The following is a 14,805-nucleotide window of genomic DNA, read 5'->3' as shown; positions in this document are numbered from 1 at the left end:
TCGATATATCTGCTCACTTGTTCAAAGGATTGATCACAACTCGCGGATATACATACCCACCCAGCGGGACTTCGCCTGCGGGGATTCCTGTCTGCTCATGGAGTAAACCTTTAGTCCGATCTGACACTTGTGAGCTGCTCCGTGCTATGGGGTTTTGGTGAGCTGTACTCCGTAGTATACTGATACCCTTCGGTGTTTTTAAACATTGTCTAAACATACCCATTGAAATGAAGCTATGTGGGATAGTCCTTTGAGGCAAAGCTCCCAGACACCTACATGTACCTACCAGTCTAGTTAGATCCGTTGTATCCATATGACGTAGTCTGATAGAGCTTCCATGTTTTTCTTAAACGCAAGATTCAGATACCTACGACCATGCAGCTTAGATATTTCCTACTGGCATAACCAAGTATATCTACAATGATGTGAATAATTATAACCATGTAGACTAGAGATTCAGTAATGCCTTGGAATTCAAAATGTCAGGTCACATCAGCAATAACTCGGGGGAAAAAGACTGCGAATCTCCATTGTCCATCGTGTCAGCTACTCTTTCTTTCCTCTTCATCTTTTTTGAAATTCAACAATCAGCGAGAGACATTAGCTATTTAATTGAACCCCAACATTCTGACCCAATTGGCCAATCCATCCCAACTACGCCACGGGTGGGGACCGAGGCGGATTACATTATCAGCACTTCGCCCATTCAACGTATAGGGACCGAGAATATGCTCACTTCATTGCTCAACGCCTGCCACAAAGCTTTTTCGGGCCTAAGAATAATATCTCCCTCGGCTTGATCTACAACGCAGCTATATTGGATGAATCACAATGCCAGAATCGATAACCAAGCCAGTTATGGGTCAAAAGCGTCCGCCAAGGAGTGCGGGAAGGCGCAGGCTCGATGCACCCGAAGCTGTACTGTCCGAGGTATTTAGTCTCCATGGAATTAATAAGAAACAGTGGGGAAGATACATTCTGATGCCCCCCGCAGGATCGGCGAAGCCAAATCCGCCGTGCTCAAAGAACGTATAGATTGAAGAAAGAAGCCAGTCTTCAACAGTCACAGAAAAAAGTGGCCTTCCTCGAACATAAGATGAAGAAAATCGCAGAGTCGCTTGCAGACTACAGAGTTACTCTTCACTCTAGTCTATCAGACACACATTGCGAACTTCTTAGGGATTTTGACAGTATTCTGAGTCTTCTGACTTCGTCCGAGGATTTTGTTCAGGGAACTAGCGTCGACAACAATTCATCAAGAGAAGCCTCTAAGAAGTCTACTCCACAACCACCCAAGAATATCCAGTGTGATGACCATTTCCTCAATGGTACTATGTCTGATCATCATCAAGCCACTGCCGAGCCAAGCTCCACATACATTGATACATCCCCGGAAACCGAGGTCAACCCGTATCAAGAAAACGGGGAGAGGGTCCTTTGTCAGTCCCCACCTGCCACGCAGGAATGGAGGGGATTGGATCATGACCAACCTATTGTGCAAATCATCGATCGATTTGGTGGAGCCAATGTTCCCGATTCATATTCATTCCTGGAAAGTTCCTTCACTCGAAGACTCAAACGATCCAGCCTGGAGCACGCCTTTCGAATATTTAATGATACACGCTCTGATCCGCTTGAAGTCTTCCGAGTATTCAGACTTGTCCCGTGTTTCAGGGATAGGGCAAAAATGCACCCTTACTTTAGGGACCTTGTCACTTCTGGACGAGGGAGCTCACTGGAGATTTCTACATTGCCATTTTATTGTATTGGGGGAGCTGGAACACATTATACAACGAAAGATGAAAAAGGGAATCCCATCTACCCCCCAAAGATGAGGCTCCCTCGAAGAATACTCGGTACCCTACCTATGCCTGGAATTTCCGGTGACTCGAATTCCGTCCATCAGGCTCAGAGTAATCTTGAGCTTTCTGGGTTCGGCGGTCAGTGGTTCGATTGCCGGGATGTGGAAGGATATCTTAGAGAGCAAGGTGTGGACTTGGACGGACCTAGTTTGTTTCCCACCGTGAATAATCTAGCACCGAGCCCCAGCCAATGTGAGCCTGAATCTGGTTTATTGGACACTCAACGCATCTCATTTTTCGAGCAGCAGACTGGTAAGTTGATCTCATTTACCAGAAATACTTGTACTCACGCTTCACAGATGTCATAGTTTCGGCATTACCTCAACAACAATCACGTTGCGTACTCAATCTTGAATCTTTCTTGATAGGTGAGATTTTACGCTGATACCATGTTAAAGTCTGTTTCTAAACACAATGCTAGGACTCCTTCGCGGGGTGGCTATCTTAGGACGAGCACCCGGTTTCCGGCGATCTGATGTTGAAACTGCCTTTCGCTCAGCCTTGATGCGAAATTTATCTTAGAATGACAATGAATGTATGAATCAATGCGAGGTTAATCAAGTAATATCATCAAAGAAGCATACCAGACATCCGTGAGAAACCTAAAGACTAGGAAATAGATGTCTAATGTATCATTTGCATCTATTAGATCATTTATTGGCAATGAGTGCATAGCAAATGAAGATACTCAATTCATTTGGTTTGACTATGTTTTATGCACATAGGTAGGCCCTAATCTTGCCTAGCTGAGCAGCTCTGGATGTGTGTGGTGGAGCCTCATGATTACATTATCATCGTGATGCCTCCGAGGTCCCATCAGAAGTTTCCAACGCTTTTAACATGGTTGGCTTGAGAATTCCGAGCCCAACAATATAGAGTCCATCAATATTTCATGTTCTTGAATTTCACCATGAGACTTTTTGTTGGGTTAGTGATCCACCATAACCAGGAGCCTCGGTACTCCTTCCTTGCCACACATAAGATATATATACCTATTTTCCGTCGTCTGAATATATTCTTCCTCTAGAACCGCATAGGCAAAGGAATTTATAAGCCTCATCTCACTCAAAGATACAAGCTTTAGACGGCAAGTTGAGAAATGGGAAACCCTACTTGTCTACCGAATGCTTACCAGTGAAACAGAACGAACGTTTCAAGTGTCCGTTGACGAAATGGTGGACGCCACTGGCTTGCTCTGTACACTATGGAGCAGATATCGGGTGACGATTGCTATTGCTTCCATCAGCTATATAGCATTGGTTGGCCTTCTTCGATACCGCCGCATGGCGAAGATTGAGGCCCCATTCGCACCCGGCAAGAAAAACTTGTCAAAAATGACAGTCAAAGAAGCACACGCTATCCTAAGCCAGTTACAAGAGCTCGAGTTTCCATATGCTTTTGCTAAAGCTCGCAAACTTGCTCTATTGAAGGTACGATACGAAGTTTTCGTCTGTTCAATTAGAACCGTGGACAATGCCGCTAAGTTCAGGTATCTTTAGGCTGGAGGTATCCCGACTATGTCCAAACTCTTCGCTGTTACAGGCCAAAACAATAAGCGTAATTCGGGAAAGCGCGCTGTTGATACGGAAATCCTGTTGCGCGAGGTGCAGTCTAAACCAAGGGATTCTGATCGATATTCATCAGCTGTGGCCAGGATGAATTTTCTGTATGTTTGATGCACTCCGGGGGTTTTCTGTCCTTTATTTCGAGGCAAACATAAAGTGGTTTGTTCTGTCCACTGACCAGGGGCGTTTTTAGACATGCTCGTTACCGTCGCGCCAACAAAATCACGGATAATGATCTTCTCCATACTCTGGGAGACGGACTTGCCGAGATCCTGAATGTTGTTGAAACAGAGGAATGGCGCAAGCTTACTGATGTTGAAAAATGTGCTCTCGGTATCTTTCACAAAAACCTGGGAGAAGACATGGGTATCCCCTTCGATGTGCTTCCTTCAAACGCCGATGGATGGCAAAATGGCCTGCACTTTGCAATTGAATTGAGAGACTGGACAATCCAGTACGAAGAAGAAGTGGCAAAGCCCACGGCGACGAACGATCAATACGTGCGAGTATACGTTGATTCCGCATTGTCGTCGCTCCCTGGGTTCATACGAACAAGCGTGCGGAAGATGCTGGGTAATGACTTGGACGATGTTATGAGAACGAGCCTTTGGTATATTTTGACTCTCATTCAACTATGCAAGTCACTTTGGTTACTAATTTATACAGTCTTGAGTCCCCCGGTCCAGTCCTCTGGTTCCTACTGGCCCTCATCCGAGAAGGACGAAAACTATTTCTTCGATATCTTGCACTTCCACGCTCTTCGTCCAGTGCTGTTAAGCTAGTACAGGACACGCCAAACCAAGAAACACATCTATATAACTTTCAGAGAAAGACTCTGCAGCCTTGGTATGTTAAACCGACTTTCTTGTCAAAATGGGGACTCGGCGCGATGCTTGTTAGAGCACTGGGAGGAAAGGTGCCTGGGGCGCGAGGAGACCGGTATCAACCAGGAGGATACGACTTGATGACGATCGGGCCGGATCCACAGAAGGAGCATGGGGCGGCGGAGATGAGATCCGATATCGAGATAATCAAAGCGAGAGGTGTGGCTACATGTCCCTTCTCACAGGCAAAGGCAAAGTCGGGTCACTTTGAGTGAATTGCTCCATTATTGATGACCTCGAGGACATATGCAATGAAGCGAGCAGTCAGCCTTGGAGTGTGTCCATGGACTTTTGGGCAACCGCATAGATTGAGAAACAAAATTTTGATGTGATAGAGACCGACAATGCAATAGTATTGGCCGATCAAAATTTATGAATAACCTTGACCTGCCAATACCATGATCTACGTACTATTTATCCTTTACTGTCCATCCAGGCCATATTCCTTGATAATAAGCTCAGCACAAGTAGCACCAGTCACGTAAGCAGTAGTCTGGGTGTGGTTGTTAGTGAGAACAGGAACGACACTCATATCAGCAACACGGAGGTTGTCCATGCCCCGCACGCGGAAATGAGTGTCAACAGCAGTGTCACTGGCATCGGCCTTGCCCATCTTCACTGTGCCGGTCATGTGCCAGCTAGAAGAGAGGAAGTTCTTCCAGAACTGGAGGATGTCCTCGTCAGATTCAGACGCGGGCCCGATCAGCGTGGAGATAGTGTCCTTCGCAAAGGCCTCCTGTCTACTAACTTCCAGCAAGTGTCGGTAGATCTCGATACAGGCGCGACGATCGAAGGGATGCTCGAGAAACCGTGGGTTGAACAGCAGCGGGACGTCTGGATCGGAGGACTGCAGGCGCACTTCACCGATGGACTGCTCGTTCATCATGAATGCCGAGAAACCCACATAGCTGTAATCTTTGAACATATCAGGCATCATGAAATGGATGGGTAGGTGGGTGATCAACTCGTAGTGGGGGATGGTTTCACGATTCATGAATTCTTGGACGGACGCTGGAAGTGCTTTGAATTCGGGCGAGGAGGTGATGCGGTCTGATTTGAACCAGCCAGAACCGATCTGGCAGCTGTATCGGGTCCACAGGCCGGTGCTGTTGTCCTCCCACTGTTTCATTGCAGTCTCCATGGCGGCAGGGTCCTGGAAGAACGAATTGCGGTCATTTGTCTCGGGGTTACGGGCAAGAATCAGAGGAACAAAGTAGTGGTCTCGGAGACCCTGGCCAACGGCGGGGAGATCGTTGACTACTGGAATGTTGAACTTCTCAAGGTCTGCAGCTGGTCCGATTCCAGAATGCATTAAGATCTTCGGGGTGTCGAGTGAGCCTGCAGAGAGAATCACATCCCGGGAAGCGAAGTCTGTAAACCAAGTCAGATGAAGTGAATAGGAAACGTTCAGAATGAAACATACACTGCTTGGTCCGAGTCTCTACTCCAATAGCCTTTTTGCTCTGCAACAAAATCCGCTGTACTGGGCTGTCTGTGACAATCACAAGATTATCAGGAGCATCCAAAAGCAAGTCAACAGACGTAGTGCGCTTTCCCTTGCTAGCGGAGTTAATAGTGGCGGCCATGCCGAGGGGGTTACCCGAGTTGTGATCCAAGTTGAGCTTGTGCCCAGCCGCTTCAAATGCATCTAGCGAGAGTGACAAGTCCGTTTCCCAATCATCTGCATACCCGACGCGCAGGGGGCCCGAATTGCCGTGGTCGGAAGCAACGGGATTGGCATATTTCTGATTCTCCGAGAGAGTGACAGCACCATTGAAAGTCTCCAATTTTTTGAAGCGGGTTTGCATCTCTTTCCACCCAAAAGTATCATCGTCCACTCTAGATGCCCACTCATTGTAGTCGTCCCGCGTGCCTACAGCGTAGACCCCGAAGTTGATTGCCGAGCCGCCTCCCAGACCCTTGCCACGGGAATAGTCGAGCTCGCGCCCATTGCAATGTTCCTGATGTGTAGTCTTGTATCCCCAATTCATGCTTCCCTGCATGAATGTCGTCCAGCGCTTTCCGTCTACTCGCAAAGCTCTATCATCATTGCGCCCACCAGCTTCAAGAAGTAGGACTTGAGGTCTTTGGGCTGATTTAGCCAGTCCTGCAGCCAGGGCGCAACCAGCTGGACCACCTGTTCAAGTGTGAGTGTGAGAGACGGTATGTATGTCTGGTGCATGATTACCTCCTACGATGATAAAGTCGTAATTGCTTTTTGTTTCCATGTTGAAGCCTTGTAGTGTCTAGAGTTGAAGAAATTGGCAGGTCAACGTGTCATATATATACGTTCTCGCGGGCCCCTCACCCATGGATCAGCTGAAAACCCCTTGCAGTGCAAGCAAACATATATGACGCGGAACACTTAGAGCCAATAATAAGCTGGTAATGTACATCTATCAATTCCTGGGGTATAGTGCTGGTCTGACTGCAGTATTGACTGCAATATTGCTTCTTTTTACATCTAGAACATGGCTGAATGGAGATTTGAACCTAGGGGTTTCGTTAATTAGGTCAAATTTGCAGGGATTGTGCATGCGGCTGAGGGATACGCTAATTCATGGCACGTCAGGGTAAGGTGGCATGGTATCGGTAATCAAGGGGGTTTGGATGAGCATCGTTCTTTGTTGCACACCATCGCTTGAATGGTACCCCCTGGCATCAATCAGAACAAATGTATTGTGTTGATGGTCTGAAATCCCAACTCATAAGAGTCCAGTACCCCAAACACTCAAATTTTCGCGAAGTGCCTGCAGCAGGTCCCATTGCACTAATTGTGAAAAGATCACACGTCGTTGAAACGTCAAATCGACAGCGAAGTATCGCAAGAAACTAGATGTTTAGATATTTCGAAAATAGATAATAGTCCACAGAAGTTCGATTAAGATAGAAGCCGATGGGGATTCACATTGCGACTAGAGAAGACTAATGCAGAATATTGACAGTATAGAGATAGGAGGTTTCGCTCTAAAGCTGAGTGCGGAGCGGAAAGATGACAGTTCGGAAATAGGTTCCAGGGTTGTAGCAGGAATGACCAGTCGCTTGACTCGCTTCTTTAGGCAAAGCCATAGCGGGAAGTCCGGATAGCATTCATTGTGGCCTGTGCAAACAGATCTGGAATACCGGGGGAATCTTGGGCACGGGCCGAAAACGCATGAGCATATTTTTCATATTATAATACCGATTGAACTATTAGAGAGAGATTACGGGTTGGGAGTCCCAAAGACCGTCATAGATGAAAGCGAACGCACGGTTGTTCCAGGTCATTCTCCGCAGGATTGGCCAATTGTGAGTGAACCCACTCCCCACCCTATACCGGGGCTGGAGGTTAGCGTAAAATTGTGAAGATTCATAGAGATTGAGGCGTTCTTTTTTCAAAGGTGTACATAGATTTGTCGGGATATTAGACGGTATCGTACAGCTTCAGCCACTTCAGCCACCTTGAAAGTTCGCCAATTGAATTAAACCCTGTTATACGACAATAGACCTTGGGTAATCAAATGGGAAAAGATCCTCTTAATTTTTCCAAAGCCTAAAGAACTAAAATTGGAAAAAAAAGGCCCAAGTTCCGGTGTGGCGGTTCACAAGGGTTCCTTTCTCGGCTTAGCTTGGCATCCGGGGGCAAATACGCTGGGGATTTCTTTTCTCCCTCTCGACTCAACTTATTATATACTGCTATTGCTTTGGCTTCGCTTCCAGCTCTTCAGTCCTTGACCTCAAAAGTCCTCAGAAACTCCAAATTCACCTCCACATCCTTTGGACCAACTTGCGATCCTCCATTTCAATCCCTTCCCGAAATCCCTCCCATTTTTGTCCGAATAGCCGAAAACCGCGATACTTTGGAATCATACACACCATCGGCGCAAATGATTTGCTCGGACTAGCACAATTATGATGGCTGTGAAGCTGGTACATTTCAAGCACAGTGTACTGGGGTTCTCACCAAGCGAGCCATGAAATACCCTCCCTACGGCCTTTCCACCATTGAATGTATAAACTAGCCAGGATGGTTGAGCCGGTGACCATGCCAGACATATCGGATTCCGTAAACATGTCGGATTCTCCTGAGGGGCTGCGTGGATATCATGGCAATAATGTGGCAGTGCGCACATTGATGATTGTCTTCACCTCCATCGCATTATACAACGCCCTCGAATTGTTCATATTGTTGTTTTTGACCTTTACTCATTATCGTGGACTCTACTTTTGGACGCTTTTGCTCTCGGTTGTCCTCGGGGTGATCCCTCACGCCATTGGCTATCTGCTGGGCTTTTTTTCCCTAGCACCATTATGGTTGTCTTTGACTATTACCACTATTGGCTTCTACGTCATGGTCCCGGGCCAATCGGTGGTCCTATACTCTCGGCTTCATTTGGTGGTTCAGAGCACCAAAGTGCTTCGGTTTGTTCTTTGGCTGATCATCATCGACGCAATGCTTCTCCTGATACCAACGACCGTTCTTACCTTCTGCAACGCATACGCTGCCACTCCGCCAGCCAGTCGCGGATATAATATCATGGAGCGGTTGCAACTGGCCTGGTTCTGCGCGCAAGAGATTCTCATCTCGGGAATTTACATCACCGAGACCGTGAAGCTGCTCAGACTGATGCCAGACAAGGACCGACGACGGTCTCGAATCATGTATGAATTGCTGGCCATCAATTTCGTCATCATATTGCTCGACGTTTGTCTACTCGTTGTGGAATACATTGGGTATTTCAACCTGCAGACTACATTGAAGGCCATGGTCTACAGTATCAAGTTGAAGCTCGAGTTCGGTGTGCTCGGAAAGCTGGTCAATATTGTGCAGAATCCTCGATCGCAACCCACTTCGTCCGATCATGAAGAATACCCTGGCTTCGTGGATCCTACCCAATTTACATCGGATGTCACTCATGCAGCCCCACTGGAGTCGCGACAGGGACGGAGGGGCTGGGATACAATGTCCGTGGAGAGTCTGCCCAGTTCTGAGCGCAGAATTCGACCATCTACCCGGTCGACCGACAACAGCATGCATCCACCCTGAGGTCGGACTGTTGATCATGAACTTTCTATCATTTAGACCAAAATGCCTAAATAATCCTCCAGGGGCGCAACCCCGCCGGCTTTTGTTTACTCTTCCCACTGGCTTTCTACTGGTCACATATGGCGAAGACTTTCGGGAGTAATCGATGCCGTTATACATCCTGCTTCGTCTGCTCTTCACAACCATGTCGCTTCAGCAAGTCTTCAAAACAACCATATCGCGCTCATTTGAATCCAAATCTCTTGGTTTCATCTCACTCGCGCAACCACAAATTTGCGCAGCTCTTCCGGCGCATCAACAATTTGATGCATGCTGATTTCTGCATCCCAGCGCAAGATTTGAATAGCCTTGTTGTCAATTCCTGCTGGCTGTACAATATATCATGTGGTCCAACCAAACTACACAAAATTCTGCCAAATCATCATACTGCGGTTTTCATGTGTGCCATATTTACATTGGCCACAATAATTATTTAATGCAGTCTATCGACGCTCATGATGTAACTACTTCAATGACAATATTACGTCGCCATGACATACCATCAGAGATCAAAATCAGCCGGAAAATATCTAGATCTAACACAATCCTCCCGTAGTCCATGCAGCATGGAAAGCACCGTCACAATCCACCATGGCCCTTACGAGTCCATCCCTCCCACAGCTTCGCCAGGTATTAAATTTCTCCAACGATTCCTACCAGCACTAGATTCCCTCACCCCCGCCGAAAATCAAGTCACCCCTTTCTTCACACCCAGCGCTCCCATCCTCATCGGCAGCGATCCACCAACGGCCGCAAGCCAGGCAGTCCCGCTCATGGAAGTGCGCAGCCGTCATATCTGCAAATTCCATCACCAGGTCCATCTCGCCTGGGATATAGATCTTGGGAGGGACATAGGGCCCGTCGAAACGTCGTACAAGAGGACCGCCCCAGACGAAGAGATCGCCCAAAAAGGACAGCTCTATGCCCCGCTAGCAGGGAACATACAAATGAAGCGCACGGTCATGTTTGAAGCGACATCCGAAACAACTTTTGTCGCTGATCCTGACCAGTTCGCGGTCCGAGTCCGCGAGTTCAATGTCCTTGATTTGGAAGGCCGCGACGAGTCGGATCTGCAGATTGTTGAAATGCGGGTCTTTTTGGATCAGAGACCTATCCAGGCTCATTCGGCAAGTTTATTTACGGGGTCAACTTACGGAAGTTAGTGGGCGCTGGAGTGTAGATTGCATAATAGAATGAGACTGATGGTCTTGCTTCTCCACTGCGGAATCCTCTAAGCTTCCCCCGCCCCCACTTGGGATGTGTCTTTGATGTTTTTATCTTCGGAGGTGATGTTCGGCATGGGATTCCCGAGGTCGTTTCTTGGCTGTAAAAGGGTTGCACTACCCAGTGCAGAATTCGCGACCAATTCGGATCTTTTTGTCATTCAAGAAGATGTTGCCAGTAAAAGGACAAGCAGAGATCATCCACAAAGTCTGTGGGGCTTTGGATAACTATGAATCCAAGCTTAGTGAAATCAATCAGAAGGTGTGTATTACATTTGGCAAGTACACTATGACTTTAATAACATTCGATAGATTTGGTCCAACCCCGAGCTTGCATTCAAGGAGTACAGCGCCCATGACAATATCTGCGAACTTTTCGAGTCATTCGGGGATGGATACCAGGTTCATAGAAAGGCTTATGGCATTGAGACGGCGCTCGAGGTGATCTACAACCGTGGCGAGGGCGGACGTACCATGGCTTTCAATGCAGAATACGATGCGCTTCCAGGAATGGGACATGCGTGTGGACACAATTTGATCGCTACGAGTTCGATCGCCGCCTTCCTAGCTACCTGTGAAACAATGAATACTCTATACTCGGATGAAATTGGCTATTCGGTTCGGCTGCTAGGGACTCCTGCCGAGGAGGGTGGCGGTGGAAAGCTCCTGCTCATCGACGCGGGAGCATACAAAGACGTGGATGCATGCTTCATGGTCCATCCATTCCCGGTGCTTTCCGGCGCCCCCGACCTCATTAGTTCGAGTTCCTGCACCGGGCAGTATCTCGCAAACGACAAGGTTGAGGTGACTTTCACCGGCAAGCCGGCGCATGCTTCGGCTGCTCCATGGGAGGGCATCAATGCTCTAGATGCTGTGGTGTCTGCCTATGTGAACATTTCAATGCTGCGACAGCAGATCTTGCCTACGCAAAAGATTCATGGGGTTATATCGCGAGGTGGAGATAGACCCAATGTTATTCCTGCCTCTACGACGGTTGAATACTATATTCGATCGGAGACTGTAAAAACACTCAAACCATTGACTGAGAAAGTGATCAAATGCTTTGAGGCTGCTGGGACTACTACTGGATGCACGGTTGAATATGAATGGTATGACAATCGGCGACTTTCCATTGTGATACGCTTCGCTGACCATTTGCCAGGGAGGCCGCGTATAAGGATATGAAGATCAATAAGCCCATCTGTGACAGCTACGTCTCTGCTATGAACGCCATGGGCCACAGTACTATCTTCGATGCCGCAGGGCAGGTAGGAGGTCTTAGCGGAGGATCAACTGATATGGGTGAGTGTTGAGGTTGATTACAGTCCATGGGTATGGTCAGAGGCTGACTATTCACTCCAATTTAGGCAACGTCTCATATGAAGTACCTGGCTTCCATGGTGGATTCTATATTTACGCAGATGGTGTTAACCACACGCCAGAATTTACTGCCGGGGCTGGATCCGAGGATGGGTTCAAGCGCAGTTTGCACTGTGCAGCGGGAATGGCCGTGGTGGCGTGCAGAGTGTTAGTCGACAAAAGTTTCGCCACTGCCATCAAGTCGGACTTTGAGAAAGGCCTGGAACTGTGAATAATAGGCTGGATTTAGCGTGATTTCGTGTTTCATGTGAGAGCTTCCGAAATTGAAGTGCAGTGTATGACGACACATCTCCCCTGTCAATACAAAGACCATTGATACATGTAATTATCGCGGAATAGAGCGGCATTCGTAGCGTATCTCGAACCCTCGTGTTCATGGATGACCACATCGCTTGGACCCCTCCCCTATATCAGACGCGGATCCTCGACGGCGCAGTCAATTGCCGTACTTAACATCCGCTGAGGGGGAAGTGGATTTTCCCCCAGATCGGCTCCGTGCTGATTGCAACCAGGGGGTTTTAATTGACTGACACCGTACTGTGGGGTGCCGAGATTGATTTACCCGATTGGCAGACTCGCCTGTTCTCCGGGATCAACATCGCGGGGAAATTTTGATAATAACCTAAAATTAAACCATATGTTTTAATTGGCAGAGAAATGACTTTCTTCCCCTTGATAGGATATAGGGCCCACTACGGAAGAGTACCGGGCTTTAGGACTAGCAAGTTCAAGCGAGCTTTGTGGCGAAGAAGTCGAGAGCGATACCGGATTCGTGGGCTTTTGAATAAGAAGGCACTATGTGTCTCCTTTAGTGAAATACTTGCATTTGTGTCATTTTCGCGATGCAATCTTACGACAACAACCTAGATGAGAAGGATTTGAAGGGAGGTGAGTCACTTGGTCGGGACCTCGATCTTGGCCAAGTGCTCGCTATTCAATCAACACCCGAAGAGGAACGGAAAGTGCTGTGGAAGCTCGATCTTATGTGAGTATTCTGGCAGAGTAATACTTTTATGTATAGGTAGCTGATCCAAGGAAGTCTGGTGCCGTTGATGGGAGTCGCATATTTCCTCCAATTCCTCGACAAGCTCGCTCTGAGTCAGGCGACCCTGTTTGGTTTACGCGAGGATTTGGTATTCATCCCTATATAGCCGTGGGTCACAGAATATATGCTTACAGAATGCTATAGAACATGCACGGATCAGAATATTCATGGGCATCTGCGATCTTCTATTTTGGGTATTTTGCTTGGAGTTGGTATATATTCAAACTTCCTCTACCTCCCATCTCAAATACTGACCCGACAACAGGCCTAGTTCATATATCGTCGTCCGACTCCCCATTGGGAAATATATCGCAATCTCGGTGTATGTGTTTCCCAATTGAACGATCCATGGCCCCGACAATGAGACTGACTATATAAGCTTCCTCTGGGGCGGAGTCCTAATGTGCCATGCTGCTTGCTCGAATTGGAGTGGACTTATGGCCGTCCGTTTCTTCTTGGGGGTAGGTGAGGCGGCAATTGCCCCAGGCTTCACATTGCTCACGGGAATGTTTTATAAACGCGAGGAACAGCCCGTACGGTGAGACTTCCAAATCGAGGTGGACCTAGGACTTACTAACAAGCTCTAGACAATCTGCCTGGTTCTTCGGAAACTTCGTTGCTGTACTTATTGGTGGATTGATTGCCTACGGTATTGGGACAATTAATACGTCAGCAATTGCCCACTGGAAACTTTTGTTCCTTATTCTCGGCGCCATCACTTCAGGTTATGGTCTTGTCTTGTTTGCTATGCTGCCGGACTCGCCTGCCAAGGCCATATTTTTGAAACATGACGAGCGTGCTATTGCTGTGCAGCGAACATTAACGAATAAAACTGGAGTCATGGATACTGGCGTGTTCAAGTGGTCACAGGCGCTTGAAGCCCTAAAAGACCCCCAGACGTGGCTTCTGGTTGTGAACTCCTTCTGCTCGAGTCTGGCCAACGGTGGTCTTACAAGCGTGAGTACTGGCCCCATTGTCACTAGATGTCAAAGCTTATGTTGTTCTAGTTTACTTCGATTATCACCGCCGGGTTCGGGTTCACAGATCTCAAGGCCCTTATTATGCAAATGCCTCAGGGCGCCGCCCAGATCGTGTTTTTGCTGATCACCTCGATCACCGTGACATTTATTCCATCTTCCCGTATATTAGGAATGTGTCTCATGACAATTATTTCCATCATAGGCTTGATCCTCATCTGGAAGCTTGACCCCGATGATCAAGTTGGGCGGATGGTTGGGTTGACATTAGCCGTCGTATACGCGATAAATTTTCCCATGTCGTTGAGTATCATTACATCTAATGTGGCCGGATTTTCGAAGAAGAGCGTGGTTAGTTCATTACTTTTTATCGCATATTGCGTGGGAAATATCGTGGGCCCTCAATTTTTCCTTGCCTCGGAGGAGCCATCATACCCGGTAAGTGGTGATTTTATTTCTGCTGGAATTTTTATTGCAAAATACGCAACTAACGCTTCGACTGTATGCTATAGACTGGCATCAAAGCTTCTATGTCAGGCTTGATTTTGAGTCTTTTCTTCCTTCTGTGCTTATTTTCATACTACACGTGGGAGAACCGTCGACGAGATAGGTTGTATGGTTCACCTGAACAGATGACCGTGGGGGCTGAGTTGCAGGATGAACTATCGAACAAGACAGATCGCGAGATTGATAGCTTCCGGTATCTTCTCTAGCTGATAAAGTGTGGCCATATCGAATAAGGCCATGTCAATATAATGTTATCCAACTCGCAAGTTTTGGTAAATATATGAGAAAGTTTTCAAC

At 47.5% G+C, this 14,805-nt stretch overlaps 6 protein-coding genes across 6 annotated transcripts; 5 read left to right on the top strand and 1 right to left on the bottom strand.

Moving 5' to 3' along the window:
- Nucleotides 1-831: 831 nt before the first annotated feature.
- Nucleotides 832-4,526, top strand: N7517_002090 (bZIP transcription factor; the record flags this gene model as incomplete). Its single annotated transcript, XM_056719820.1, has 6 exons — nucleotides 832-930; nucleotides 995-2,114; nucleotides 2,955-3,292; nucleotides 3,362-3,528; nucleotides 3,609-4,037; nucleotides 4,094-4,526. 6 exons carry the CDS (start codon nucleotides 832-834, stop codon nucleotides 4,524-4,526), a joined length of 2,586 nt encoding a protein of 861 aa, XP_056583955.1.
- A 206-nt stretch (nucleotides 4,527-4,732) lies between these two features.
- On the bottom strand, nucleotides 4,733-6,539 carry N7517_002089 (GMC family oxidoreductase; the record flags this gene model as incomplete). Its single annotated transcript, XM_056719819.1, has 3 exons — nucleotides 4,733-5,682; nucleotides 5,735-6,448; nucleotides 6,500-6,539. 3 exons carry the CDS (start codon nucleotides 6,537-6,539, stop codon nucleotides 4,733-4,735), a joined length of 1,704 nt encoding a protein of 567 aa, XP_056583954.1.
- A 1,823-nt stretch (nucleotides 6,540-8,362) lies between these two features.
- N7517_002088 (uncharacterized protein) lies at nucleotides 8,363-9,337 on the top strand (the record flags this gene model as incomplete). The annotated part of the gene is made up of 1 exon (XM_056719818.1): nucleotides 8,363-9,337. The coding sequence occupies one exon, from the start codon at nucleotides 8,363-8,365 to the stop codon at nucleotides 9,335-9,337; it is 975 nt and encodes a 324-aa protein (XP_056583953.1).
- Nucleotides 9,338-9,942: 605 nt separating this feature from the next.
- Nucleotides 9,943-10,539, top strand: N7517_002087 (uncharacterized protein; the record flags this gene model as incomplete). The annotated part of the gene is made up of 1 exon (XM_056719817.1): nucleotides 9,943-10,539. The coding sequence occupies one exon, from the start codon at nucleotides 9,943-9,945 to the stop codon at nucleotides 10,537-10,539; it is 597 nt and encodes a 198-aa protein (XP_056583952.1).
- Nucleotides 10,540-10,768: 229 nt separating this feature from the next.
- N7517_002086 (M20 family metallopeptidase) lies at nucleotides 10,769-12,190 on the top strand (the record flags this gene model as incomplete). The annotated part of the gene is made up of 4 exons (XM_056719816.1): nucleotides 10,769-10,861; nucleotides 10,912-11,708; nucleotides 11,762-11,901; nucleotides 11,967-12,190. 4 exons carry the CDS (start codon nucleotides 10,769-10,771, stop codon nucleotides 12,188-12,190), a joined length of 1,254 nt encoding a protein of 417 aa, XP_056583951.1.
- Nucleotides 12,191-12,821: 631 nt separating this feature from the next.
- Nucleotides 12,822-14,714, top strand: N7517_002085 (uncharacterized protein; the record flags this gene model as incomplete). Its single annotated transcript, XM_056719815.1, has 8 exons — nucleotides 12,822-12,964; nucleotides 13,019-13,112; nucleotides 13,169-13,236; nucleotides 13,290-13,346; nucleotides 13,404-13,562; nucleotides 13,612-13,981; nucleotides 14,032-14,439; nucleotides 14,514-14,714. 8 exons carry the CDS (start codon nucleotides 12,822-12,824, stop codon nucleotides 14,712-14,714), a joined length of 1,500 nt encoding a protein of 499 aa, XP_056583950.1.
- Nucleotides 14,715-14,805: the final 91 nt, after the last annotated feature.

The sequence above is a fragment of the Penicillium concentricum genome (genome assembly GCF_028827145.1).
Source record: "Penicillium concentricum strain IBT 3081 chromosome Unknown utg000001l_segment0_segment0, whole genome shotgun sequence".
NCBI lineage: Eukaryota > Fungi > Ascomycota > Eurotiomycetes > Eurotiales > Aspergillaceae > Penicillium > Penicillium concentricum.
This window is presented reverse-complemented; position numbering and strand designations above follow the sequence as displayed.